Source organism: Otolemur garnettii, unplaced genomic scaffold, assembly GCF_000181295.1.
Source record: "Otolemur garnettii isolate 467f Iridium unplaced genomic scaffold, OtoGar3 scaffold00210, whole genome shotgun sequence".
NCBI classification, from domain to species: Eukaryota; Metazoa; Chordata; class Mammalia; order Primates; family Galagidae; genus Otolemur; species Otolemur garnettii.
Window position 1 is genome coordinate 1152206 of NW_003852605.1, and position 26653 is coordinate 1178858.

The window sequence follows — 26653 nt, forward strand, 5'->3', positions numbered from 1 at the left end:
ACATGCAAGAAACTTCATATATTAAAAATGTATAATCTGATTATTGACACACATACAAATGTGAAATCAGTCCCACAATCAACATAATAAACATTCATCACCTCCTGTTTCCTCATACCCTCGCGTACTTCTTTCCCATTCCTCAAGCAACCACTGATGTACTTTCTGTCACTATAAATCAGTTTGCATTTTCTAGAATTTTATACAAACAGAACCAGTGGGTGAAGACCACTTTTACAAGTCTGGCTTCTTTCACTCAGTATGAGTGGGACTTATCTGTGTTGTCGTGACTCCGCATGCTGCTGAGGAGCATTCCATCATATGGCTTTATCAGTTTATCTATTCACCTGGACATTTAGGTTGTTTTCAGTACCTGACTACAACAAATAAAGCTGCTGTGAAGATTCACGCACAAATATTTATGCAGACTTCATGCTTTCATTTCCCTTTATCAGATGCTTTCTTATCATCACACCACCTAGGCAGTGAACGGCTGAGCATATGGCAGATCATGCTTAACATTTTATATCTGAGACAGAGTCTCACTGTGTCACCCTGGGTAGAGTGCCCTGGAGTCACAGCTCACAGCAACCTCAAACTCTTGGGCTTAAGCAATGCTCTTGCCTCAGCCTCCCAAGTAGCTGGGATGACAAGCATGTACCACAATACCTGGCTAGTTTTTCTATTTATAGTAGAGATGGGGTCTTGTTCTTGTTCAGGCTGGTCTGGAACTCCTGAGCTAAAGCAATCCACTAACCTCAGACTCCCAGAGTGCAGGATTACAGGAATGAGTCACTGCACCCAGCCTATACTTAATTTTTCAAGATAGCCAAACTGTATTCCTAAATGGTTGTATCATTTTATACTCCCATTAGCAGGGTATGAGAGGTCCCATCATTTCATATCCTCATCAATATCTTTTCAATTTTAGCCATTCTAATGGAAGTATATGACCTGATTTTCATTTACATTAAACACTGACCTATTGGAGATAAGTGGCTTTATTTCAAATATGTTCAAACCATGAATTCCATGTAGCACATACTGTAACAGTATCTCTCAAACAACTGACTCAATTTAAAGAATGTCTCCTAGAGGAAAACAAAGTCATTCCTAAAGACAAGTTTAGTATTAGTTTATAAATTGGGACCCATGCATAAGGCTCTCTCACAAACTGCCTGTCAAGCCCTGCTGTGGGCAGGCAGATGGTGAGAGCTAACATTCCAGATGGCCACTAGGTCAGGAGAAAATGACAACTTTTGAGCAAAAATAGGCAGAACCATTCATGGCTTTGGGAAACCTAACATTGTAGAGAAGGAGGAAAAATTCCATTTGGCAACGTTTGTTCCTCCTTTACTATAGAATCCCCTCAGCAGCCACTGAATAGCTTACTTTGTTTTCATTACGCTTAAGGAGCCCAAGTGGACTAAGAACTTGGGAGATATAATTCAGAAGCCATCTTTTTGTTTTTTTAGAGACAGAGTCTCATTCCATTACCCTCAGTAGAGTGCCATGGCATCACATCTCATAGCAACCTCCAGCTCTTGGGCTTAAATGATTCTCTTGCCTCAGCCTCCCAGGTAGCTGGGACTACAGGTGCCTGCCACAATGTCCGGCTATTTTTTGTTAGCAGTTTGGCTGGGGCTGGGTTTAAACCTGCCTCCCTAGGTATATGGGGCCAGCGCCCTACTCACTGAGCCATAGGCACCACCCCAGAAGCCATCTTTTTAAAAAGGCCTGTCCTAAGGAAACATCCAGAGTGTGACTATTTGTGGGTTTTGGCCTTTTATCAAGAACGTGCTGACAATTGTATAGTGGTGCATTAGTATTTTTAACCCAAATCATTTTTTATTATACTGATATCCAAGAGTCCAAAAGAACAAGAAGATATTTCAACATTTAAACATTACATGAGATACACTAAAGTTAGGTATTTGAGATGACCTACTATATCAGAACTGCAATGGAAGCGTTGCCGGGTGTTCTAAATGCACAGATTTGCAGAAGACAACACACTGGGTGGAAGTCTCCAAGCTGGCATACTGTCTACGTAAGCTCTAATGTTAAATAAGCTACAGGCATTCAAAGACACCTACTGTTTGAGAATCCTCACTGGCTAGATGTTTGAGCCCATGAGGATGCAGAAGATAGAGAGTAAGCTCTTGTTCAGATCTTTTTGTGTTTTGAGGAAGCAGCTGACAGAGCCATGTGAACTCTGGAGTCAAACTCTGAAACAAGTATTCCCACCAAGTGCAAAGTGCCTGGTACATGCTGGAGGAAGCTCCGCAAATGTTTATTAAATTAATGAATGCAAGAAAAAACCAATTTCCTTTTCTAATGCAAGACTGCCAGAGCTGGTTCTGTACTGAAGGCTACAGAGGCCTGCCTTTTCCCTACTTGGCTTAGGGAACAATGGCATGAATCTGGCTTCAGCAAAGTGTCTCTCATTTGTTTTTTTAAAGTTGTAAGCAGATGACTGCATTGGACAAGTAGCAAATTATGGAGACTGAGCACACACAGATGGTGGAGCTATGAAAGAGCAAGTTTTGTTTTTGTTTGTGACTTAGAAATTTTTCACTCCTTTGCAGAAACAACTCATATGCCTATATCACCTGGCATATCATCAAATCAAACTTATCATACATGAGGTCTTAAAGGTCAGATCCTATATTTGATATCCACTGCTTGGGGAAGCCCTCCTTCCATTTCCTGCTGCAGAGGAGGCTGTTCTTTGTGTTCTAATTAGGAACCTTCTTCTTCATTCCTACCCCGTCTACTCTTCCCATCTAGCTCTAAGGATCCTCAACGTACGATGTTTCTGGTTAGCCCTTGCCTTCTGCTCTAAGCCTAAGTCCTAGAGAACATGTAAATAGAAATTCTAAACTATTGTTTGCCTCAGCCTTAGAGTCTAGGGCTGCTATCCCACCCTACCCGGCCCCAGCCACTTCCCATCACTCACATCACCACCTAGATCACTCCCAAACCATTCTTGCCCCCCCTCCCTGGTCTATCAAAAAATTGTTTTCCATAAAACTGGTCCCTGGTGGCGATGCCTGTGGCTCAAAGGAGTAGGGCGCCGGCCCCATATGCCGCAAGTGGTGGGTTCAAACCCAGCCCCAGCCAGAAACTGCAAAAAAAACCACAAACTGGTCCCTGGTGCCAATAAAATTGGTCTAGGGTATATACCTGGGAGTGATTTGCTTAGAGTATGCATGTTTACCTTTCTAAAATAGTATCTATTTATTTTCCAAAGTAATTTTTGCCAATTTATAGTCCCAGAGCTGTTTGAAAGTTTCTTTTGCTGTAATCTTTGCCAACGCTTAGGTGTTTCCAGAATTTTTTTTTTTTTTTTGAGACAGAGAATCTTTATGTCACCCTTGGTAGAGTGCTGCAGTGTCACAGCTCACAGCAACTTCAAACTCCTGAGCTTAGGCAATCCTTTTGCCTCAGCCTCCAGAGTAGCTGGGACTGTAGGTGCCTACAACACCCGGCTATTTTTTGGTTGCAGTTGTCATTGTTCTTTAGCATGGCCAGGCCAGGCTCAAACCCACTAGCTTTAGTGTATATGGCCAGCGTCCTACTCACTGAGCTATGGGTGCCGAGGCTGTTTCTGGAATTTTTAATTTTGCCATTTCCTAAATCATTTTTTCCCATCAGATTCTTTCTCAGTCATGGACAATAGAGATTTAGAGCAAGTCTCATGTATGTACCATTGGTGTGCTTTCAAGAACACATGGTGAATGACCAATTGAATAGCATTTTCAGGTATTGAAAAGCAAACCCATATATGCAAAGCAATTCTGGGACTTGGAGAGCCAAATAAAAAGGTACAAATCCACATAAAACATAGCTAACATAACTTGTTACAAATTAAAGGTCCAACTAATCAGACCAAAACATAGTTGCCCTTAATGCTTTAGAACACAACAATACACTCTATTATTGCTTTCTTAGAGCAGCTGATTTCAAATGTCAGGCTTTCAAAGAAAACTTGTAAGAAGCTAGAGTTACAGCCACAGGTTAATCTCAGTACTCATACATAGCACTTACCTTCTGAAGTCCCTCTACAGTGGCAGGCAGGCTGATTAAGTCTCCAGCTGACTTAACGTTGGCTTTGAGGCGGTTTACTGCAGAAGTCAACAGAGAAATCTGAAAGAAAAACAGTGACAAACAATAAAAACAATGTTTGTAGAGTACATGCTTCCTTCATAAACTCTGTGGTTGATGATGTCAAGGCACTCTTGGATTTTATGCATTTCTGTGATACTGTTAGCTCATAGGAGTAGAGGAACTACTTGAACAGATTAGAGATCTGGGGGCAGCAATAATGCCCCCCTTTTCCCTGTCTAATTTAAATAGTAGTGCCAGAGAAGGAAAGGCAAGCATTATTCTTTATCCTGGTCCTGGTAGCTACAAGACCCAAAAATCTTAAAATATATAGTAATTACCACACAATTCTTCAACAATTGGTCAGGAAGAAAGCTGATGATCAAGGGCCACATCAAAATTTCATTTTGGTAAAATATAACACCTCAGTTATTTATTGAACTTTTGTTCCTGCCCAAGTGGCAACATACAGTGTAAAAGCCCATCATCACAAAATAGTCTACAGGAACTGTACCTCGATAACTTGAACAGCACTTTCAACTACTTAGGGATTTGGTTTTGGTTTAATAATGTAATTAATATTTCAAACTCAATAGCTCACCCAAAGTACTACTTTGTATCCTGAAGGGGCTCAATAAATACCCTCTGACTCACTAACTGATGCAATGAAGAGTATTAAAATAAGAACTGCATCAAAATGTGGCTTCTCTTCTGCTGCTTAGGGGTAGAATTCTAAGTAGCTGGACTTCTCTTTTGAATGGGAACAGGGGAACCTATATAATACTTGGTTTTAGACTGCAGAGCCTTGCAGTTTGGCTCCAAACATTCTCAAAAGATCCTTGGTTCCAAACTGCCTTCCTATTCCAAAGTCTAGGGTGAGAACACAGCTCTACCAAGAGTAATTACATATGGAGCAGGCTCATAGAGTAACTAGGGAAGTTTCTGGGCACTTGCTACAGGCCAAGCACAGTAGGAAACACTGATGCCTGTAATCCAAAACAGAACCTGATTCCCTTCTTAATCCTTCAGCCAGTGTTTGGCATCTTCTCTGTGCCAGACAGAAAAACAAAGGAGAAAAGAATCAGATAATAATAAGTACTATGCAAAGAATTCAAATAGAGCTCCCTAAGTGAACAGTAGCGTAGTCTGAACAAGGAGTCCAGAGAGGAGCCTGGGAACTCAGGTTCTCGTCTCCCTCTTTCCTCCTAGGACAGATAAATTCAGAGCCTCAAGATGATTTTTCACTCATTTGTTAATGCAACAAGTACTTATTGAGCTCTATTATATGCCAGTGGTGAACAACACAGATGTCAGGATGTGGTGTTTACATTTTAGTGTAATGAGACAGACTATTTTATATAAGAAACAGATAGCAGGAAGCATTAGAAAAAATTTAAAATAAGGTAACTTGATGAGAGTTACTGGGTAGCTAGGTTTGATTGATTGCTCAGAGAAAGCCCTGAAAAGGAGATGAAATTTAAAGATCTAAATAATAAGAAAGAATTAATTATATGAAGACTAGATGAAGTACATTTCAGGGCAGAGGAAATTGTTGGGCAAAGGCCCTGGTACAGGAAGAGCTTGGTGTATTTAGAGAACAGAAAGAAGGTCATGTGGCAGTGGCAGGATTACATAATATATGTGTGTGTGTGAGAGAGAGAGAGAGAGTGAGAGAGACAAGTAGGAGGTAAGGCGAGATGCAGGAATGAGACAGAATGGGTAGGACTCTGTAAACCAGAACAAAGATATGGACTTTCCTTGAAGTGTGATGGAAAGGGGAATGTAAACACAATGATTACATGAATGGAGACAGATTACTATGGCTGTTAGTGGAAATAGGGAGACTATTAAGATGGACATCTGCACAGTCCAGGCAGGAGATAATGGTTTAGACTTGAGCGGTAGCAGAGGCAGTCACAGTAGAGATGATTTACTGTGACTAGATGAGAGGGGTGAGGAAGACAGAGGAACTGAGGGACACTCCTAGATCTCTCCACCTTAAGGAACTTTCAATAGTTGAGAGACAAGGTGAGGGCCCACTAAAGAAACAATTAAGCATTAAATATGATACTGAACAAATAAAGTTCCTAGAAAAGATTATAAGTATAAGTTAAAAGGAATAGGCTTCATTGAAGTAGGACTCAAACTAGACTGATGGAGAAGTCACAGTTTTCTATGTGAAAACAAAGCAAGCATTCTTTCTAGACTAGAAGGGTAAGGGTCACATTGGGGAATAGACAAGGAACAACGGTATGAATAGGCTCGGAAGTACTTTTTTCCATAGAACTTCTCAAACTGACAATGATTTATTTATGGATATGACTATTTGATTAAGGTTTCTCTCCTCAAGACTGTTAGCACCATGTAATCAAGCACCATGTCTGTTTTATTCTCCGCAGTATTCCTGGCACAAAGACAAGTATTCAATAAGCTTTTGCTGAATGAATGAATGGCTGAGAATAAACATTCTTTTTCTGGGATGGACATTGATAAACTTAAGCACAGGAGAGGGCAGAGGCCAGAACGTAAGAGACAGGTGAGATAAGTAGTGAACTTATTTTCCTCATCAGTAAAATGGATATAACAGCATCTCATCGGGATGTGATGGCTTTGAAATATGTCTACAAGTTCTTCAATAGTCCTGTCTTCGAGAGGTGAAACCTAATTCTCTTCCCCTTGAGTGTGGCCTAACTTAAATGACTTGCTTCTAGTGAACACAATAAAGTGGAAGTAACAATTGGCAACTTTAGAAATTAGGTCACAAAAGGCGATGCTTTCTTCTTTATTCTTTCTGGGGAAGCTAGCTATCATGTTGCCCCAGGGTACAGAAGCCCATGTAGGGAGGCACTGAGTCCTCCTACCAATAGCCACATGAGTGAAGATCCTCTAACTCCAGTCAAGCCTTCAGATTACAAAGCCCCATCCAACATCTTCTTCCTTCCTTCCCCTGACAGTGTCTCACTCTGTCACTTGGCCTAGAGTGCCATGGCATCAGCCTAGCTCACAGCAACCTTAAACTCTGGGGTTCAACCAATTCTCATGCCTCAGCCTCCTGAGTAGCTAGGACTAGGCACCTGCCATAATAACCAGCTAATTTTTCTATTTTTAGTACAGTTGAGGTCTTGCTCTTGCTCAGGCTGGTCTTGAACTCCTGAGCTCAAGTGATCCTCCCTGCTCAGCCTCCCCAAATGCTAGGATTACAGGCATGAGCTACTATGCCTGGCTCCTGTCCAATATCATAACAGCAAACTTAGAAATCCTAGCCAGAACTCCATTGCTAAGCCCACAAAATTCCTGGCCCACAGAAACTACAAGATAATAATTGTTTATTGTTTTAAGCCACTAAATTTTGGGATAATATGTAACCCAATAACACATGACTAATTCAGTCTATGAGAATTAAATGAGATACATAACTAAAGAACTTAGCACAGTACCTGGTACAAATAAAATGTCAAGTAAGTGACAGTTTTTTAGAAGCAAAATTTAATAAGCACTTAAACATACAATACTCCATATAAGTGCTCCAAAATATTCAGACTAATCATCAATATTCTAACTTTATCCACTTAAAAACAAAATGGGTGAGAAACTTTAGCCCACAAGGAGATATTCTCAGCAAACTATAAACCTCTTAAGAGAAGCAACTGCATCAAGGAGGTTTTCACCCATGTCTTTAAAAAGATATGAGTAGCATACAGCTTTAAAAAGGATGTATGGAAATAGGCATTCTTTTGCATTGTGCATGGGAGTATAAACTGGAGGCTTTTAAGAAAATTTTCTAGGAATAGCCATAAAAATTTTGAAATGTTTACATCCTTTAATTCAGCCATTTCACTTCTAGAACTTAACAATTATGAGCTCATGTACATAAAGATGTATGCACTCTCTCTTTACTTGTAACTGCAAAATACTATGAACAATTTAAATGGTTATCACTAAGGATGCAGTATATATTCAGTGAACAAAGTGTAGAACAACATATCAAATGACCCTACTCACTCTCTCACACACACATACTAACCCATAAGCTAATTCATATTAAAAGCTACTATGACTTTGCAAATACACAGAAAGAGGACTAGATGGATACAGCCTATATTATTCACAGTGGACACAGAGAGCATGACAAATATGCGTGTTTGTGTGTGTGATGTAAGCACAAACAGAGATGGGGTTTGAAGGAAAACTGTCACAGGAGTTCTATGTATTTTATTGTTTAAATCTAAAATGTGAATACATTCACAAATTACTTGCAAACATTTTAAAAAGAGAAAAGATGAAAAGAAACATACACATAAGAAAAAGATACCATATACCTTTTGAAAGGGTTTGATGGGGCTTTGGCCTTTTCTTCCATGCCTTTCACTGGGCCTTCCAAGACCACCTAAACGTGCCATAAAGTGCTAGAAAGGTGGCCCTCCGCCAGGTATGTTCTCTTCAGTGCCCCAAAGTATGTATATAGCTGGCTCAAAACTAGTTTCATGGGCAAGAATACTGTTATTCCAAACACCTCTCAGCCACCTAAGGGAACAAACTCTCCAGTGACAACTGACTAGATCCTGAACGGACAACAAGCTGTGCTCTAGACAGAAACTATTCTCCCAGGTACTCCAAGTTCCTGAGGCTGCGGCAGAGCTCACTGTTAATCATTAGTATCTCAGGGAAGGTAACAGCCGTACATAAAACCAGTGTGGCTGGCTGGCAGCTGCCATTTCATCCAAAGCCAGAGAAGCAGCTGAAAGCCAGTGCCAGGAAGATTAGAGAAGGTGCTGTTGCACTTTCCCCTAAGCTGCAAAACTCTAGGCCTACGTTATCAGTGGCCTCATCAAAAAGCATCCTCCTATGTGTAGCTGACTGAACTCTCTAGGTCTCAAACCTCACTTAGGGCATCTTACTCCCTTATGAGACCTGAATCATGCAGTGGCCCTTAGGATACAGCTATATTCTCATAAATTACAAAGCTGAATTCCATCTTTCAATATTCTTCTCTTTAGTGGAATAAAACCAAAATCTAAGGAAAAGCACAGCAAATGAAGAGACAAGGGGCACCCTCTGGAACCACTCTGGCCTCTAACAGATGCATTCTAGAATGCCAGTCTGGATTCAAACATTACAGGACTCATCCCTAAAAATTACATTTTGCAATTTGAGGAGTCTAGGATGTTGAATTAAATAGAAACCATTAAGAAAAAAAATCCATATTTCAGCCAAAAGATGAGCCATGACTTTTATGCATATTACATGACTTTTCATTAGAAAAATGAAAAATAGCTATTATAGACCACTGCTTAATAGATCATTTCACACTATAAAGTCTGAAATGCTACCTTTTTGCTTTGGGCTTAAAATTAAGTGTTCTTTAAATAGTAAGGGAAAAAGTTACTAAAAGAGACAATCATTGATGAATGATTATGAGCCCAATAGGGACCTGGCATCGTGTCCTTTCAACTTTATCTACAGAGCACCACTGAAACCTACAGGAGATACAAAGTTGGGAGCAGAATGGGAAACTGGAAAAAAACAGGCTCTCAGGACTTGAGTATTTCAATGTTAGCATTGCTACACAGTTGTGTGACTTTGTGCAAACTACTTTTTAAACCTCAGTTTTCTTATCTGTAAAATGGAGATACCATCTGCTACACTTCATAGGGTTACTGAAGCAAAGGAGACCACATGTGTAGTGCATGTGATACTGACCAGCACAAAGCACTTAATGAATGGCAATTATCTTCATACCATCATCATCACCATTGTTATATTCCTTTCTATGCTTAAGGCTCAGAGTACAGTTTACAATCTTTTTTTAGTGCAATCAGATGCACATTCATTTGCAAATAAACATCACATAAGGTTTATTTGGACCTAGTGCTAAAAAAGAGATACAGAGAGTACTATAGGAAAAGGGCACTCAAGGTCCTTCTTGATGTGGCTCTTGCTGATTTACCTTTATCTCTGGAGTCTTTCCACCAAATCATACTGTAGATACAATGAATGACTATAATTCCCTGAACATACTATGTTTTCATTCATCTATGCTGTTGCACAGTTACTTCTCATAATTAGTTGTGGTTATGTTTTAGGAATTTACAGCAAACACTGAATTAGTGATTATTGAACACTGCACCTAGGGGAAACACAGGATTATGTCTGTGACCCTCTGCTCACATTTGTATCAAACGGTTAATACAACACATAAGCTCATTTTATGTGTGTTTCTGTTTAAAGACACCTTATTTAATGTATATTATTGACTTAGCACTGAACCCACAGCCAGTAGAACCATAATTCATGTCTGAAAGAAGCCTATCTAATACAGGAATTTTCTCCATAGGGTATGTCATGGTCTCCTTGCACTTAGGAACACCTAGATAGCACTTTACCACTATGCGGGGGTAGTGGGGACATTTTCAACAGTGAAATCACAATGGAAAGCACAAAAATGTGACAATGTTTTTTTGTTTTTTGTTTTTTTTTACTTTTTTGAGACAGAGTCTTGCAAAGCTGCCCTCGGTAGAGTGCTATGGCATCACAGTTCACAGCAACCTCAAACTCTTGGCCTTAAGCGATTCTCTTGCCTCAGCCTCCTGAGTAGCTGGGACCACAGGTGTCCGCCACAAAGCCTGGCTATTTTTTCGGTTATAGTTGTCATTGTTGTTTGGCGGGCCCGGGGTGGATTCGAACCTGCCAGCTCTGGTGTATATGGCTAGAGCTCTAGTCACTGAGCTACAGGTGCTGAGCCAAAAAATGTGACAATAAATATACTGTGAGAAAGACACTTGTTCACAGTGGGAGAGCTCAAACAAGAAGGCAGCAATCACTGTGTTTGACCTTACTAACGGTAAATATGTGCTCTGGGTGACTCAAATTTTTCACCAGTAGGCTACCTGTGGTGGCTCATAGCACTCTGGGAGGCCAAGACAGGTGGATCGTCTGAGCAAGAGCCAGACCCTGTCTCTACTAAAAATTGAAAAAACTAGCTGGGTATTGTGGCAAATACCTGTAGACCCAGATACTTGGGAGGCTGAAGCAAGAGGATCACTTGAGCCCAAGAGTCTGAGGTTTAGCTATTAGCTATGAGGACACAGCATCTACTCAGGCTGACAGACCGTCTTAAAAAAAGAAATTATAGGGCGGCACCTGTGGCTCAGAGGAGTAGGGTGCCAGCCCCATGTACCGGAGGTGGTGCATTCAAACCCAGCCCTGGCCAAAAACTGCAAAAAAATAAAAAAAAAAGTTATTTTTTAAAAAAGAAACTATATATATATATACACACACACACATACACACACACATACATATAGTTTATGTATGTGTGTATGTATATATGTAGATATATAAATATATATACACACACCCACACATATATATTTTCCACTATATACATGTTGCTAAATAACTGTAAAAGTGCCACAAGGATACATTTTAGGGTTGCAAATAAATTTAGCAAGCAGGACATTTGGAAATACGGGACTCATAAATTATGAGGGTCAACTATACTAATTTTACCTACAATACCCTTTTTTTTTTTCTGCAGAATTCACCCAGACAACTCCTATTTGCTTCAGGAGTCAGCCCAAGATCTCTGGAAATCTCACCTGGCTCCAATCTAGGTTATATACATACTTAACTATGCCCTCTCAATGCTCATTTGGACCCACTTCTCATTGCCTTTCAGGCTGTTTTACAATTGTTTACTTTTCTGTGTCTTCCATCTTACCCTAAGGGAGCAATCACCTCTTCTTTGGTATTACATCTACTAGAGTCTGACTATTTGTGTTCTCCTAAAATTATTATGTTGAAACTTGTACTTCAATGTGGTAGTAATAAGAGGTGGAAGGACTCTACCCTCATGAATGGGATTAGTGCCCTTAAAGCAGTAGCAGTAATTTTCTGTTCTTTGTAAGTTACCTAGTCTAAGGTATTTCATTATTGCAGCCTAAATGGACTAAGACAGAACCCAAAGCCTAACTCCATCAAAACACTTCAGTGAATATCTGATAAATTAATGGTCTTCAAAGAAGTAGGAGAAGATTTCCCATAATGGTCAAGAGGGAATGGGTATAAAATCAGAGGTTTCATGAATAAAACAGAGAAGTAAATGGGATTGCAACTACTAACTTCAAGTTTTTTCAAGGTAAAATTTGATTTTAACTTTTTAAAAATGAGATGGCTTTTTTCAGACTGCATTAACTTCATCTGACATTGTGCTAAGAACAGTTCTTAAATGTATTAAGTGATATAATACATTTTTTGGTTGTTTAAACTATTTTGAATTGCTTTTAAAAATTTGCCACGGCTCGGCGCCTATAGCTCAACTGGCTAAGGCGCCAGCCATGTACACCTAAGGTGGCGGGTTCGAATCCCCAGCCCGGACCCGCCAAACAACAATGACGGCTGCAACCAAAAAATAGCCGGGCGTTGTGGCGGGCGCCTGTGGTCCCAGCTACTTGGGAGGCGGAGGCAGGAGACTCGCTTGAGCCCGGGAGTTGGAGGTTGCTGTGAGCTGTAATGCCACGGCACTCTACCCAGGGGGATGGCTTGAGGCTCTGTCTCAAAAAAAAAAAAAAAAATTTGCCACTAAGGGTGGCGCCTGTGGCTCAAAGGAGTAGGCCGTTGGCCTCATATGCTGGAGGTGGCAGGTTCAAACCCAGCCCTGGCCAAAACTGCCACTAAAAGCATCTTTATTGACAGTTACCTTTAGATATAGAAACATGGTTAAATACTCATTTTATTTTTATACCTACTTTGGTTAAGAACAAATGCTTCTTAGTTGAACGGACCTTTAGAAATGTGCAACATTAATTTTAGAAAACCACTCAGGCATAGAGTGCCAGGTTTACTTTGGAAACAACATGAAGCTCTGCCTCACCACCACACATCCTTTGGGCCCCATGCCAGCAGAGAATTCCTCTCTGTCAGGTTGGCTTCATATGTAAATCTTAGCACCATGAAAGGTACACTGAAAGTAAAATGGTAAGGGTTTCAGTTCAATCCCTCCCTGTTTCCTAAATGAAGCCCTAGGACTGAAGTAAACTTTCCTATTGACAGCAGGTCCTTGAATAACATTGTTTCATTCAATGTCATTTCATTATAACCTTATTAAGAAAAAAAACTAATTCCTGGCTGGGAATCAGGAATTGACTCCTGACTGTGTGGAGTGTGCATATCTTCCCTTGTCTGTGTAGGTTTTCTCCAGATAATCATTTACTCCCACATTCCAAAGCTACACACATTCGGTTAGCTGGCATGTCTAAATGGTCCCAGCCTAAGTAAGCGTAGGTGTGTGTAAGCGAGCCTGCAACAGAATGGTGTCCTGGTCCAGGCTCAGTTGTACCTTGCATCCTGAGCTGCCAGGATAGACCCTAGATACCTTCAATTCTGAGTGGGAATAACTGGGTAAATAATTACCTTAGTTATTTTTAATATATGTTTTAAAGTATGAATAGTTCATGTTTATTTCGATACTTAATGTTAGAAGTGTTTCAGTCTTTATTTAGATTAGAAGCTTGGTGATGTTTCTGTGACCAGAAATATGTTGTAGGAACTTTTATTTCTACCTATTGGCCTATGATAAAATTGGTTTCATTATATACCATATCACTCAAAGTCATAGTTTCCAAGAGCCTATCAATGACAATAAGTGAGGACTTATCTGCATTCTAGATGCTTCTTGCATTAAAATTAACAGCTAGACCAAGAATACATGATTCTTTTCTGTCCAGATTCCCAGTTAAAGAGAATTCAGAAAACTATTATATGTATGAAAGCATTAAAATATCCATGGGTGTTCTCACACCATGTACCAATTCTCCTTTAACTCTTCCCATATGTCAATTTATAAGAAGGAGATAGGAAAGGTAGCTGACTTGGTCTCTTCATGCAGAACAACCTCATCCTTAGAACGGTACACTCCATGAGTGGATACCCATATGGAAGTCACAGTTTGCCCCAGAAGAGATGCTAATTGTTTCTCAGTGCTTCAGTGTGGTCTACTTCTATCTGATGTAGTTTCTGGTCAAATTGCTCATTTGCTGTTTGAATGTATGCAAGGCCATAATTTATCCTATTCTTTTGGCAAGAAAAGGGGTGAATACTTACTTTGCCCTAATTACTGAGAATCCAAGGATAAATGACAGGTAGTAAATAGCAGGTGCCACAACTCATCAATTATCTCATGAATACTTAAAAAAATGAAATATAACGAAATAGAAAATATCACAAGGGATTACCTATAATAAGGGTAAACTGTTGTTTCAGAAATGTTTATTTCAGTTACTTATATGGATGTACTGTATTTACTGGATAACAATGTAAAACAATTTTTACTATAGGTTCTAGGCAAAAGTTTGGAAGCCAGTGTCCCAGGCCATTGATCTTTGGTCTTAAATGCTGAACTGTCCCATTCCCAAATCACTGCTGAAATATTTGCAAGCACTTTCTTCTATCACAGTGTTTCTCCTTGCCACTGGCTCATTCTGAGATTTATGACTCTTTTAACCCCAACAAGGATGATGTACCTATTTTTAAGTACTTTGCAGGTATACTTGAGTTTTCTTTTTCAATGTACATACCTAACTAAATTGGAAATACTAAGTACTTGGGCTATAGTTACCCAGTGGCAACTATAGCACTCTCTTTTTTTTTAAGTGTCAGAACATAAACTAAAAACTTATACATATGAGATACTTGATCAACATCCTTAGAATAAACCCTTTTTCTCTGGCAAAGTCCCTCTTTTGGAATCTATGCCCACTGAGCTCTTGTCAACTTAGGAACTGGAAAAGTCCATATTCTAGGCTTACTTGCCTGGCCAAGGTACTTAGCCAGCCTGATCATAAGCTATTCTAGAATGACTACTGTTGATGGTTCCCAGATTTGTTTTTTTTTTTTTTTTTTTGAGACAGAGCCTCAAGCTGTCACCCTGGGCAGAGTGCCGTGGCATTACAGCTCACAGCAACCTCCAACTCCCGGGCTCAAGCGAGTCTCCTGCCTCCGCCTCCCAAGTAGCTGGGACCACAGGCGCCCGCCACAACGCCCGGCTATTTTTTGGTTGCAGCCGTCATTGTTGTTTGGCTGGCCCGGGCTGGGGATTCGAACCCGCCACCTTAGGTGTATGTGGCTGGCGCCTTAGCCGGTTGAGCTATAGGCACCGAGCCCCCAGATTTGTTTTAACTTCGTGTAAAGCGCTACAACCTAAGGCTGCATCTATAAGTTTGTAAACCCAATTGAACAAAGTAAGCTCTCATGAGTTAATAAAAATAGATGATTAATTTTTCCTGGTTAGATGACATTCCTTTTCTATTTAAAGAAAACTCATACTGTTCTGTAGGAAAAGCTGACGCAAGAATTTCCAACTCTCTCTAAACTGCTATACTTAGTAGAACTCTGTTCCTTTGCAAAAAGGGGTAACATTTTAAGTATTTGTAAATATATAACTATCACCTGTTTTACCTGACTTTAATGCGTTGGGATCATAGCACGTAAACCTCATTTCAAAAAGTAAAACAACCTGAAGTGAATTCCTTATATCTACAAATTCATACTAAACCAACAAACCAAACTAAAATACTTATGGCTGACACAGAAATAAAATCATGCTTTTGCTACCTGCTTATTCATTTCTGTGACGTTTATCCAGACTGTATTCAAACCCAGATCTCCAGATTCAATCTCTTCAAGTTGTCTTTGTTTGCTGAGTAGTTCTTCATTAAGTTTGGGGATTTCTTGGAATGAACTTTTCTGATTAGATTCCACTAAAAAGACAAAATCAGAATAATTATAAATATACATCAAACTCCTTCTGGCCTTAAGACAAAAAAAAAAATCATACAATAGGAAAGAAGATAGATTAACAAAAGCTAATTCTGAGATGTTAATAACTGAATTCATATTTATCAATTACACTGTTATTTATGTAAATGTGTATCTTTAATATTAACTCTCCATTTTAACTGGGGCTATTTCATTACTGGCAATGCAACTTAAAAAAAAATCAGGTGACTAAAAATCATAAAGAATACAAGCAGAAAAAGTTAGATTTGAATCTCAACTCTTGTTAACTTACTATGTTGTTTTTTTTTTAGACAGAATCTAACTTTGATGCCTCACTTTGAGTGCCGTAGTGTCATAGCTCACAGCAACCTCAAACTCTTGGGTTCAAACAATTCCCTTGCCTCAGCCTCCCAAGTAGCTGGGACTATAGGTGCCTACCACTAGAGATGAGGTCTCGCTCTGGCTCAGGCTGGTCTCGAACCTGTGAGTTTAGACAATCCACCTGCCTCGGCTTTCCAAGTGCTAGGATTATAGTTGTGAGCCACTGTGCCAAGCCTTACTATGATGTTGAGGAAATTACTCAAATTCTTTTTTTTTTTCTTCAGTTTTTGGCTGAGGCCAGGTTTGAACCCACTACCTCCGATATATGGGGCCGGCACCCTACTCCTTTGAGCCACAGGCAAGGCCTGAAATTACTCAAATTCTTAAGAGCTCAGTTTCTTCATCTGTAATATATGATAAAATATACTTCACAGGATTGTTAATATTTAAAGAATGGCTATAAAGCAGTTAACAAAGCTGGCTAGGCATACAACAAGTGATAAATAAATGTTAAGTACTGACCAGCTCAATTAAGGAGCCTTTTGATTAGTCAATGAAGATTTATAAATGCTACTCCATTAATGCTCAAGGTGACATTGTAAATTATACTTCTAAATGCTTAAAGCTGTTTTTCTGACCTTAAATTGCTCAACTGCAAGGTGGCTTTTTATCACCTTTCAAATACTGTTATGAGAACTATGATTTTTAATCTTTTCCAAAAAATAGCAAATAGTATTTTTGTAAGTCTTAACCCAAAAGCTTAAAATGAAATAGAAGATAAAGGAACATTCTAAGTAAAGTACAGGGTAAAATTTGGCCTTTCTTTAGGGAAAAATATCTCCAGAATGGTTTAGAGATTTGCTAGCCTGAAAGTAGAGGCCTTAAAGAGTGTCTTCTCTTCTTTCTTTAAAGAGCATTTTTCCTTGTCATGGGAAATAAAATATTGATAAAGGTTGGTTCTTTAGAATAAAAGCTACATCATTTTTTTTAAAGCCACAGACTGTCTGATTAGTTACTATATGCTTTCTTAATACAAACAAACAAACAAAAAAACCAGCATGGAGGACCTTTTTATCTTTTTATTTATTTATTTATTTTTGAGACAGAATCTTACTAAGTCACCCATTTTCGGCATTCAATAAATCTCAGGCTTTTGCTTACCTTCAAGCCACATGTCTCATCGCTTTATCTCTCTTCCATCTACTTTCCAGCCAAGCTGACCTTGCTGATACACTAACCTCTTAAGCCTCAGTGACCCTGCACATGCTATTCTTTCTGCCTAGATGCCCTTGGCTTGCCCTTTCTTCATTTCTGCCACCTTGCCCTAGTTAATTCTTGCAAGATTCAGCTCAAACAGCCAGGCTCCCCACCTTGGGCCACTGCTACTTCTTTACCACTCCAAACTACCAAGCACTTAACACATTGTGTGTAACTGTTTACTGGCCTGACTCCTAACCAGATGGGGAGATGCAACCAGCACAGTGCCAGGTACACAGAAGAGCACGAATGCTTGTCCAGTGAAATAATTGTAAGGTATAAAATGGAGTTAATGTTATAGTATGAAGTTAAACAGAGAAAACTCAACAAATCAAAAACAAACACAGTTAAAAACGAAATCAGGGGTGGTGGTTGTATCCTTATTTCCAGCAAGCCAATTGAAAATTTAGAATAACTAAAAGAAATTAGATATTTTTATTTATTTTTCAAAAATGTTTGACAAAGGATTTCACTATAAACATTAGACTTCCTAAGTGCTTTAATAATAGTACTTGATTTACACATTGTTTGTGGGAATACATCCATCTTACAGTAAGAACATTTTACCACTCAGTCTAAACCAATGCAGCTCTTAGCATTACACTGAATTTCTTATACATTTTCAGTTAGGTTGTAAAGAAAAACCCATTCTACAAATGTCTGCCATCCTCAGGGGGTCAAACGTTCTAATGGCGTGAGGGGATTACAGGGAGTTTCTCCCTTTCTTGGAGTCTGTATGCATTAACTACGAGGGAGAAGCAGAAGAGGAAATAAGACAAACACATAAATAGTCTAGGCTATAATTATTAACTAATTATTAACTAATAAATATATGAAGCTGAAGATCACTGAAAACATTCTGAATCCTGAGGACTACGTGTGCCAAGAGTGGATCATAATTGTTATCTGATTTGGGGCTCGTAAAGAGACAAGCCAAGTAGAGGTACTTTGATTACAAAAATGGAAGAAGTGTAGCAAACGAATAACTTGGGATTACTAATTCATGTTTCTTCAACATGGAAAGCAACTAATTTAAAATATAGTAGGCTTAATATCCCAAAGAATTTACTTAGTTCTTTTTATTTTCTAATCTTTAAAATTAAATGGAAAATTTAAAGATTTCCTAATCTTTAACTTGTTATTGAGCGCCTATCACATACCCAGCCCTGTGTTCAGCATTACTGTATACAAAGACCCTGAAGCTCTCAGTCTAGTGGGGAACGAGGCGTGGTCATAGAATGACTATATGGTGTGACTGATGCTATGACAGGAATGCCCAAAGTGCTTTGGAAGCACAAATACATCTTTATGTTTTATGGGTGAGAAAATGAAGCTCAGAAAGAATAAGTGACTTGTCCAAGTGTTATAGCTAGTAATGACAAGCCAGAATTGAGTCAAACCTTCTGCTCCCAGGACCCATACAGCCAGTCCCCGAGTTACAAAAATCTGACTTATGTACAACTTGGACTTAGGGTGGAAGGCTATTACAGTTAATCCCCAAGTTACAAACATCTGACTGACATTCAGCTCATACTTGTAAACATACCTGTTACAACTTATATACAAATTCAACTTAAGAACAAATCTACAGAACCTATCTTGTCTGTAACCCGAGGACTGCCTGTACTCTTTCTACTATATTCCAGGGGGCACAGATACTTACATCCCTTAAAGGCCTCATTAGCATAAGACCATTTTTAAGTTCTGTACTAACCGATCAAACCATTACTTTGTCTGTTTAACCACAAAAGAAAATGTCTGATTTATTAATACTTTCCTTCTTGGCTCAGGGCCTGTGGCTCAAGTGGCTAAGGCGCCAGCCACATACACCTGAGCTGGTGGGTTCGAATCCAGCCCGGGCCCACCAAACAACAATGATGGCTGCAACCAAAAAATAGCCGGGCGTTGTGGCGGGCACCTGTGGTCCCAGCTACTTGGGAGATTGAGCCCAGGAGTTAAGGTTACTGTGAGCTGTGATGCCACAGCACTCTACCCAGGGGAATAGCTTGAGGCTCTGTTTCAAAAAAAAAAAAAAAACTTTCCTTCTCTTCCAAATTCTGTTCATTTACTTTAGAGTTTCATAGTTGAGTGACAAAGAGGAATGGTTGGGACCAGAATTTTCCTCAGAGTAGAGGTCTTTTGAAGTACTTAGTTCTGGAAAAAGAATATGAGCTAAGAGTTTTAAGCCAGTGCTTTTAGCTTATGGACAAGTTAGTCCTTGACAATAAAGAAAAACGAAAAGCCTATCAGCTTTGCTTTCTATTTCAGATACTTTAGTAATTCCTCTTCCTTGCTTCACATCTTGGAAAATTTACTGACAAAAGAACAAGAGACTCTGAATTTCTCAAAAAGGTCCTAAAGCCAGAAAAGTAGGTAGTCTTATTTCAGTCAGTGAATCCTACTGTCCTCTTGAAAAATGAGAAATAAAAATTGACTTTTTTTTTTTTTTTTTTGAGACAAAGTCTAACTCTCTTGTCCAGGCAAGAGTGCCATGACACAGCCTGATTCCTCTGCCTCAGCCTCTCAAGTGGTTGGAACTAACAGCACCCACCACAACTCCCAGCTAATTTTTCTGTTTTTAGTATAGACAGGGTCTTGCTCTTGTTCAGGCTGGTCTCAAACTCCTGAGCTCAAGCACTCCTCCTGCCTCGGCCTCCCAGAGTGCTAGGATTACAGGTGTGAGTCACTGCACCTGGCCAACCCCTCCCCCCCAACTTTTAAAAATACTGTGTATTTAAAGTATGCCAGGTGTGGTGACTCATATCTGTAATCTACACTTTAGGAGGCTGAGGGAGTAGGACTGCTTGAGGCCAAAAGCTCAAGATCAGCCTGAGCAAAATATCAAGACCCCCTTCTCCATAAAAAATAGAAAAATTAACCAGGTGTGGTGGTATGTTCCTATAGCCCTGGCTACTTCGGAGGCTGAGGCAGGAGGACTAGTTGGGCCCAGGAGTTTGAGGCTGCAGTAAGCTATCCTGTACTCTGAGGCAACAGAGTAAGACGCTGTCTCAAAAAAAAAAAAAAAAAAAAAGGCTGTGGCATACACCCATACACCTGTAGTCCCAGTTACTCAGGAGGCTGAGGCAAGAGGATCACTTGCGCCCAGGAATTTGAGTTTGCTGTGAGCTAAGATGCCACAGCACTCTATCCTGGGACAACAGAAGGGAGACTCTGTCTCAAAAAAAAAAATTACATATATATGTATGTGTATGTATATTTTTAAAGTTGAAATATAATTCAAAGAAAGATTAAACTTAACAAGATTGAACCCATTTAGTCACAATATTAGTTTTCACAAAATACTCTTTTTAATTAGTCTACCATGGTTCAGCCTATGGACTAAATGCCCTAGGCCCTATCCACCCTTTCCTCCCCCCAGGAAATCCTACTTTAGACATTGCAGGTGCTAGCATTTCTATTGTAGCAAATCACAACCAATAAAACAGCTGGATTGACAATTCCAAACATGCTTCATTTAGCTGACTGACAAATGTAGTCAGGGTCCTAGGGGAATGCTGCTCAGTGGCCGAAAGCAGGCTTTGCATTCTAGGGTATAATTCCTGGCATCTCCTGAAGGCGGTAGAGTATTTCCAGGGATTGCTATTAACAAGTGCTCAATAAATATCTGTTGACTGATTGATTGCCAGGTCTACTACACGTACAGGTACTAGATTTTAAATATGCATTTCCAAACAAAGAAATTCCCCAAAAAGCTCAGGAAAGGTATAAATTACATGGATATCCTATAAACACAGGCAGAGAAGTCAGAGAAAGAAATCCCTGGAGGGCAGAGCTGAGCAATGTTTTGAAATATATAAATAAATAATTGCCATATGTGATCAAAACAAGCTATGGTACAAGCCTAGGAGGCCAAACTAATTATGGAGAGATGATAGCACAGACAGGTGTCTTCAGTGGCAATTAATAGCTAAACATTATTTCTGAGAATCTCATTTCCAAGTTATGATTATTACTTACACACAGAGGAAACACAGGCCTTAAAAATACCTTGCAATACTGCAAGAACAACGATTAAGGAGGGAAAATAACTGTAGAGTCCAAATCTCATTCTTTTTTTTTACTGTGCTCTGAATTCAACCAGTTGACAAAACATACAGGTCAGGATGATTCTGGCTGAAATTGTGTCTCATCCACTCCCATTCTCTGAATCAGAAACTTAGGAGAAAACTAAAGGTAGTCATCTTAACATTTTAAAAGAGCAACATCACTAGAAACATTGTTAACACGCTAAAGATTAGCTATTCCTAGGTTAAGTTTAAACCTGAATAACCACAGGCAGCAGTAAGTCCCTTAAACTTTAAAACTCACTCATGAGACAAATATTTCTGCCAGCTGCATAGTCTTCAAGGTAGGCAACATAATGGTTATTATAAGTCCTTCATGATTATGTAATTTAGTTTAAAAAAAAAATCATGCAGGTCTCCTGAAACTGCAAAATAATTTCACTCTTTAATAGTATTTAAAGTTTTTTTTCCCTTGAAGCTGATAATGTCACAGCTAAGCACAGGAGAGAAATCTGTTAGCTCTTTCTCTAAGACTGAAAACTGATAAATATGTAGGAAATCAGGTCTTCCAGAACTTAGAACAAATTTCTTTTAGATTACTGATCAATTTGATACCAAAGGGATCTGCGGGCACTTAGAGACATGTGCATAGGCTTACAAAGAGACTAGGAACAGTGACTCAGTATAGTAGTGGTTATTAACAAGAACATGAGCAGCAAGGGGCACAAGGACAAGGTACAAATCTCAGCTCTGCTATACTTAATCACTGGACAAGTTACTTAATCCTTCTAAGCCTGTTTAAGAGCATAAAAATAATAAAAATAATACTGATCTCAAAGGACCACTTTCGGGACTAAAATGATCTTTGTGACTTGGCACAGTAAATATTCCATAAATGTTGGCTATTATTATTATCGAATGCTCTCCTGTGCTTAGCTAGATATTTTCCTTAAGAGGAAATCACTTGGGGCTGGGTGCGGTGGCTCACGTTTGTAATCCTAGCATTCTGGGAGGTCAAGGCAGGTGGATTGCTTGAGTTTACAAGTTCAAGATCAGCCTGAGCCAAGAGCGAGACCTTGTCTCTAAAAAAATAGCTGAGTGTTATGGTGGGCACCTGTTGTTCCAGCTACTTAGGAGGCTGAGGCAAGAAGATTGCTTGAGCCAAACAGCCTGAGGTTGCTGTGAGTTATGATGCCACGGCACTCTACTAAGGGTGACAAAGTAAGAATCTGTCTCCAAAAAAAAAAAAAAAAAAGAGAAAATCATTTAATAGATGCTCTCACATTCTTTTCCAATTGGCCCTCTTAGATGGAAGTAATCCCAGTGCCGCCACTACCACTTTGTACTTGGAACTAAGTTCTAGACCCTTCGACCTCAGATTTTCCCCTCTGCACTCTAAGCTTTGACTTGCAATGCCATCATTTTCAGCTACTACTTGTCCTGGTGATGTGTAAGCACTGTCTTTTGTTTGTGAGTTTAAAAACAAATCAGTGTTACAACATTCAAATTCAAGCTGACAGCTGAGAAAGAGTATAAAAATGCTGAAAGGAGGGTTCGGACCCTGCCAGGGCCTGCTAAAATAACAATGACAACAATAACAAAAAATGGCCAGGCGTTGTGGCTGGCGCCTGTAGTCCCAGCTACCGGGAGGCTGAGGCAAGAGAATCACTTAAGCCCAAGAATTTGAGGTTGCTATGAGCTGCGACGCCAAGGCATTCTACTCAAGGTGACATAGTAAGACTCTCTCTCAAAAAAAAAAAAAAAATGCTGAAAGGAATGTATAACTGCTTCACCAGAGTAGGCAAAACTCTTTCATTTAGCATGATCAACTTTTTCTTAGAACCTGGGAAAGAGTTCCAAGATTATACTCTGAAAAGGATGATCACTTACTTGTTCTAAATTTTTCCTTGAGGGCATCCAAATCCTCCTTGAGAGCAACTTGCATCCACACCAACCCAACGCAGGCTACAACACAGGCAGCAAGGATGACAAAACCACAGAGGGGATAACAGATCTTGCAGCATCGTAAATAGTCTCCCCTGCTCAAAAGAACAAATTCAACCAAGAGTACAAAAGTGACTATGAGCATAGCTTTATTAGAAATAGTACACATGTGTTGTCACACAATTATCTTCTCTCGTGAATAACCAGTGGATTTGTCAGGAGAGGTAGGCTAATGCACTTAAATCTCAACAGCAAGTTGGAGAATGACTAAATAACATGACCTATAAAGAGTTCACCTAGGGCGGCGCCTGTGGCTCAAAGGAGTAGGGTGCTGGTCTCATATGCCAGAGGTGGCAGGTTCAAACCCAGCCCCGGCCAAAAACTGGAAAAAAAAAAAAAAGTTCACCTATTGGGTACAAAGGTTTCAAATGTCACGTGAAACAGAGGGAGTTCCTGTGGGTGAGAGGAAGAATCTAATAGCAATGCAATTCACTGCCAACATTATCATCAATTTGGGAGACAGGTCTTTGGAGACAAGCTCAGGTTAAAAAAGTATAAAGATCAATGCTTCTCTGTAATTCCATCACTGCACTGTAATTTACCTATTTCTCTCTCAAATACATACTTCAGGGGACCCTGTTTCAGTTTATTGAAACTCTGTAAATTTTGAGTAAGTTTTATTGCAAATGGAATAAAAGAAATAGGATCTGTAGATTGAAGAGGTCACATTCTAGCTTACTGGCTCAGAAGGAAGGAAACAGAAATGGTTTAGATTTCACACCAAACTTCAACTGACCCTCAAGTGGGGAGGCGGGGGCTGAGGCCCTGAGGCTACATGTGGCCTTCTGGGACCTTGAGTGTGGCCTTTTGACTGAATCCAAATTTTATAGAACAAATCCTTTTAATAAAGTTTGGATTCTGTTGAGGGGCTGCACTTGGGCATCTGGAGGGCTACATATGGCCTTGAGGCCTCAGGTTCCTCACCCCTATGGGGAGCACAACTATTTCAGGATTAACACTTATCACTATTAACTATTATTAACACTTATAACTATTTCAAATCATCACACGTTAAACCCACGATTGCCTTAAATTATTGAATATGGCAAAGCTCATTAGAAACCACTCTTCCTTTAACAAAATAAAAAGGCAAAGATATTTTAGACCAACCAACCAATCTTTTAGTGACCCAACCTGATGGCCAGCCTTTGTTTCTGCATCCTTAGCAGAATGCTCTTTTTAGTGTGCACCCTAAGAGGGTCAAAGGTATCTCAAGATTCCCTTTAGCCCTTCCCACCCCCAGCCTCAAGTCCAAATGTCCTTAAATCCCACTACTTTATTTGTCTACTGGTCCACCTACAAATGATTTGGGAAAAACATGTTTCTTCTTTTTGTTCCCCACTCTCCATCTTTTCTCCAGGCTCATATTTCCTACAGTATGCCCCTCAATATACTGCCCCATCACCAAGATTCAGACTTATCGAGAATACAAAATATAAGTAATCTGTAGTCTAAAGGTCCTCCCTATCTCTCCTACATTGTTTTTATAAAAGTCTAGACCAGAAAGCTTCACTGTCCTGTCTCTGTTCTTAGCTTCTTTACTCCTCCCTGGGTTACTGGCACATTCCCCAAATCCACACTTCCACCTTAGATTTGGACCTTTTCTTTCTACACTTAAAGACAGATCTCTACTTATCCTTCATTCAGGATCTGAAGTTGCCTTCTCCCTCTTTGTGTTCCAATGTTTACTCTCTTTTTCCTTTCTAAGGACCTCCTTTTCCCTTCCTGTTAATTTGCCCCCTTGGCAACTCAAGGAGATGCCTTTTCTCTATCCCATACCTCACCACTCACTTGATAAAGCGAGAGCGATTCCCAGCCACACCGAATTCCTCTTCCTCCTCGGAGGTAGACTCAGAGTCTGAGTCAGGAGGCTCCGTGCGAAGTAGGCGGTGGCTGCTTGAACCTTTCTTGGGCTTCTTTCTCCGGCTGTCCCCCGCCAAGCCGATCAACGCATTGAGTTCTTTGCGCTTTTTCATCTTCTTGTGTGGGGTGAGTGGAGCGCCCACTCCTGAGCAGCCAGGTTGGTACCCGACGCCCAATTCTCTTCCTGTTTTGGAGCTGCCTTCCAGGGTGGGGAATCCCGGGCCAGAGCCCCCTGGTCACTCCCACCAAGGGGTGGGACTGACCAGATCCACTGGGAACTGGAGATTGGAGCTCAAAGGAAACTGGAACTCAGTTGGGTAGGGGGGAGTCACATAGAGATGGCTAGGGAGCTGGTGATCCAAATGGATAAGGCCCTAGGCATAAAGTGTCAGTTGAGAGGTTGGAAAATGGGGGTAACCTTTGACTCCCAATGGAGAAAAAACGCCAAGTCAAGAACGACAGCTTCTCAGCCCTGATAATACGCAGTATTTCTAAAGGTGCTCCAGGAACTGGAGAAGGGCACAGAATAGATGTTTTGTACTTCCGGGACAGGATTTCCAAAAGAGAGAGAAAAGAAACTTATTCTCGAATGAGATGAGCAGGGGATGCAGAGCAAGAACGTGGGGACCTGCTAGTCCTTTTCTGGCTGGGGAGGCGACCGCAGAAGGGGGATCCCACCCGCGACAGCCCGGCACTGCGTGGACGCCGAGAAAAGGCCAGGAAGCCGGCTGGGGTGTGGGATGATCGCCGTCTTCTGGCCTGTGCCCTGGCTCGTCCCGAGAAGAGCCAGTCCTAAGCTCAGGCAGCCCCTAGCCTGGCTGTCTGGGCCTGAGGAGCGCGGTGCTGAAGGCGACAGCGGCCCGGCCCACCTAAAGCGCTCCCGCCTAGAGTTTGAGGTGTTCCAGCGCGGGCAACTCTCAGCAAAACTCACATGCGCCGCCCCCACTCCAGCCGCGACTCTGGCCCCCGCTCCGGCTCCAGCCGCGGCTGCTCCCAACGCGCTGGTAGCGGCGGCGGCGGCCGCGGGGTCCAGACCCGGGCCATCGCTTCAGCCGCAGATCACTTCCCCTTTGGCAGCGGCCGCCGGCGCCGCCTGCCAGTAAGATGCTCCCCCATTGGTCGTCTGTCGGAGTGACGTCTAGTCGGGGGGCGAAAAGGGCGGCGGGGAGGCGGGGCGTTAAAGGCGCCGTGGCTCTGGCGAGGGCTGGGTCCCACCTGCCGGTTAGAGAAGCCCCGCCCCCAGAAGGGCGACCTCCTGCTCACCTGAGCCGAGCCGAGTTTTGTTTGTCTGGGAGCTGGGG

The 26653-nt window shown here is 40.7% G+C and overlaps 1 protein-coding gene across 3 annotated transcripts in view; it reads right to left on the reverse strand.

Annotated features, from left to right (window-relative positions):
• EFCAB14 (EF-hand calcium binding domain 14) overlaps positions 1-26409 on the reverse strand; it is a 43174-nt gene extending 16765 nt beyond the window's left edge. For all 3 annotated transcript variants that reach the window (XM_023507846.1, XM_023507845.1, XM_003801423.3), the window contains exons 1-4: positions 25281-26409; positions 23376-23524; positions 15718-15863; positions 4051-4149 (exon numbers count right to left, since the gene is read on the reverse strand). In XM_023507846.1, coding sequence (XP_023363614.1) covers positions 4051-4149; positions 15718-15863; positions 23376-23524; positions 25281-25465 — 579 coding nt within the window. In that variant the 5' untranslated portion in view covers positions 25466-26409. The remainder of the gene's footprint in view (positions 1-4050; positions 4150-15717; positions 15864-23375; positions 23525-25280) is intronic.
• Between the last annotated feature and the right edge of the window lie 244 nt (positions 26410-26653).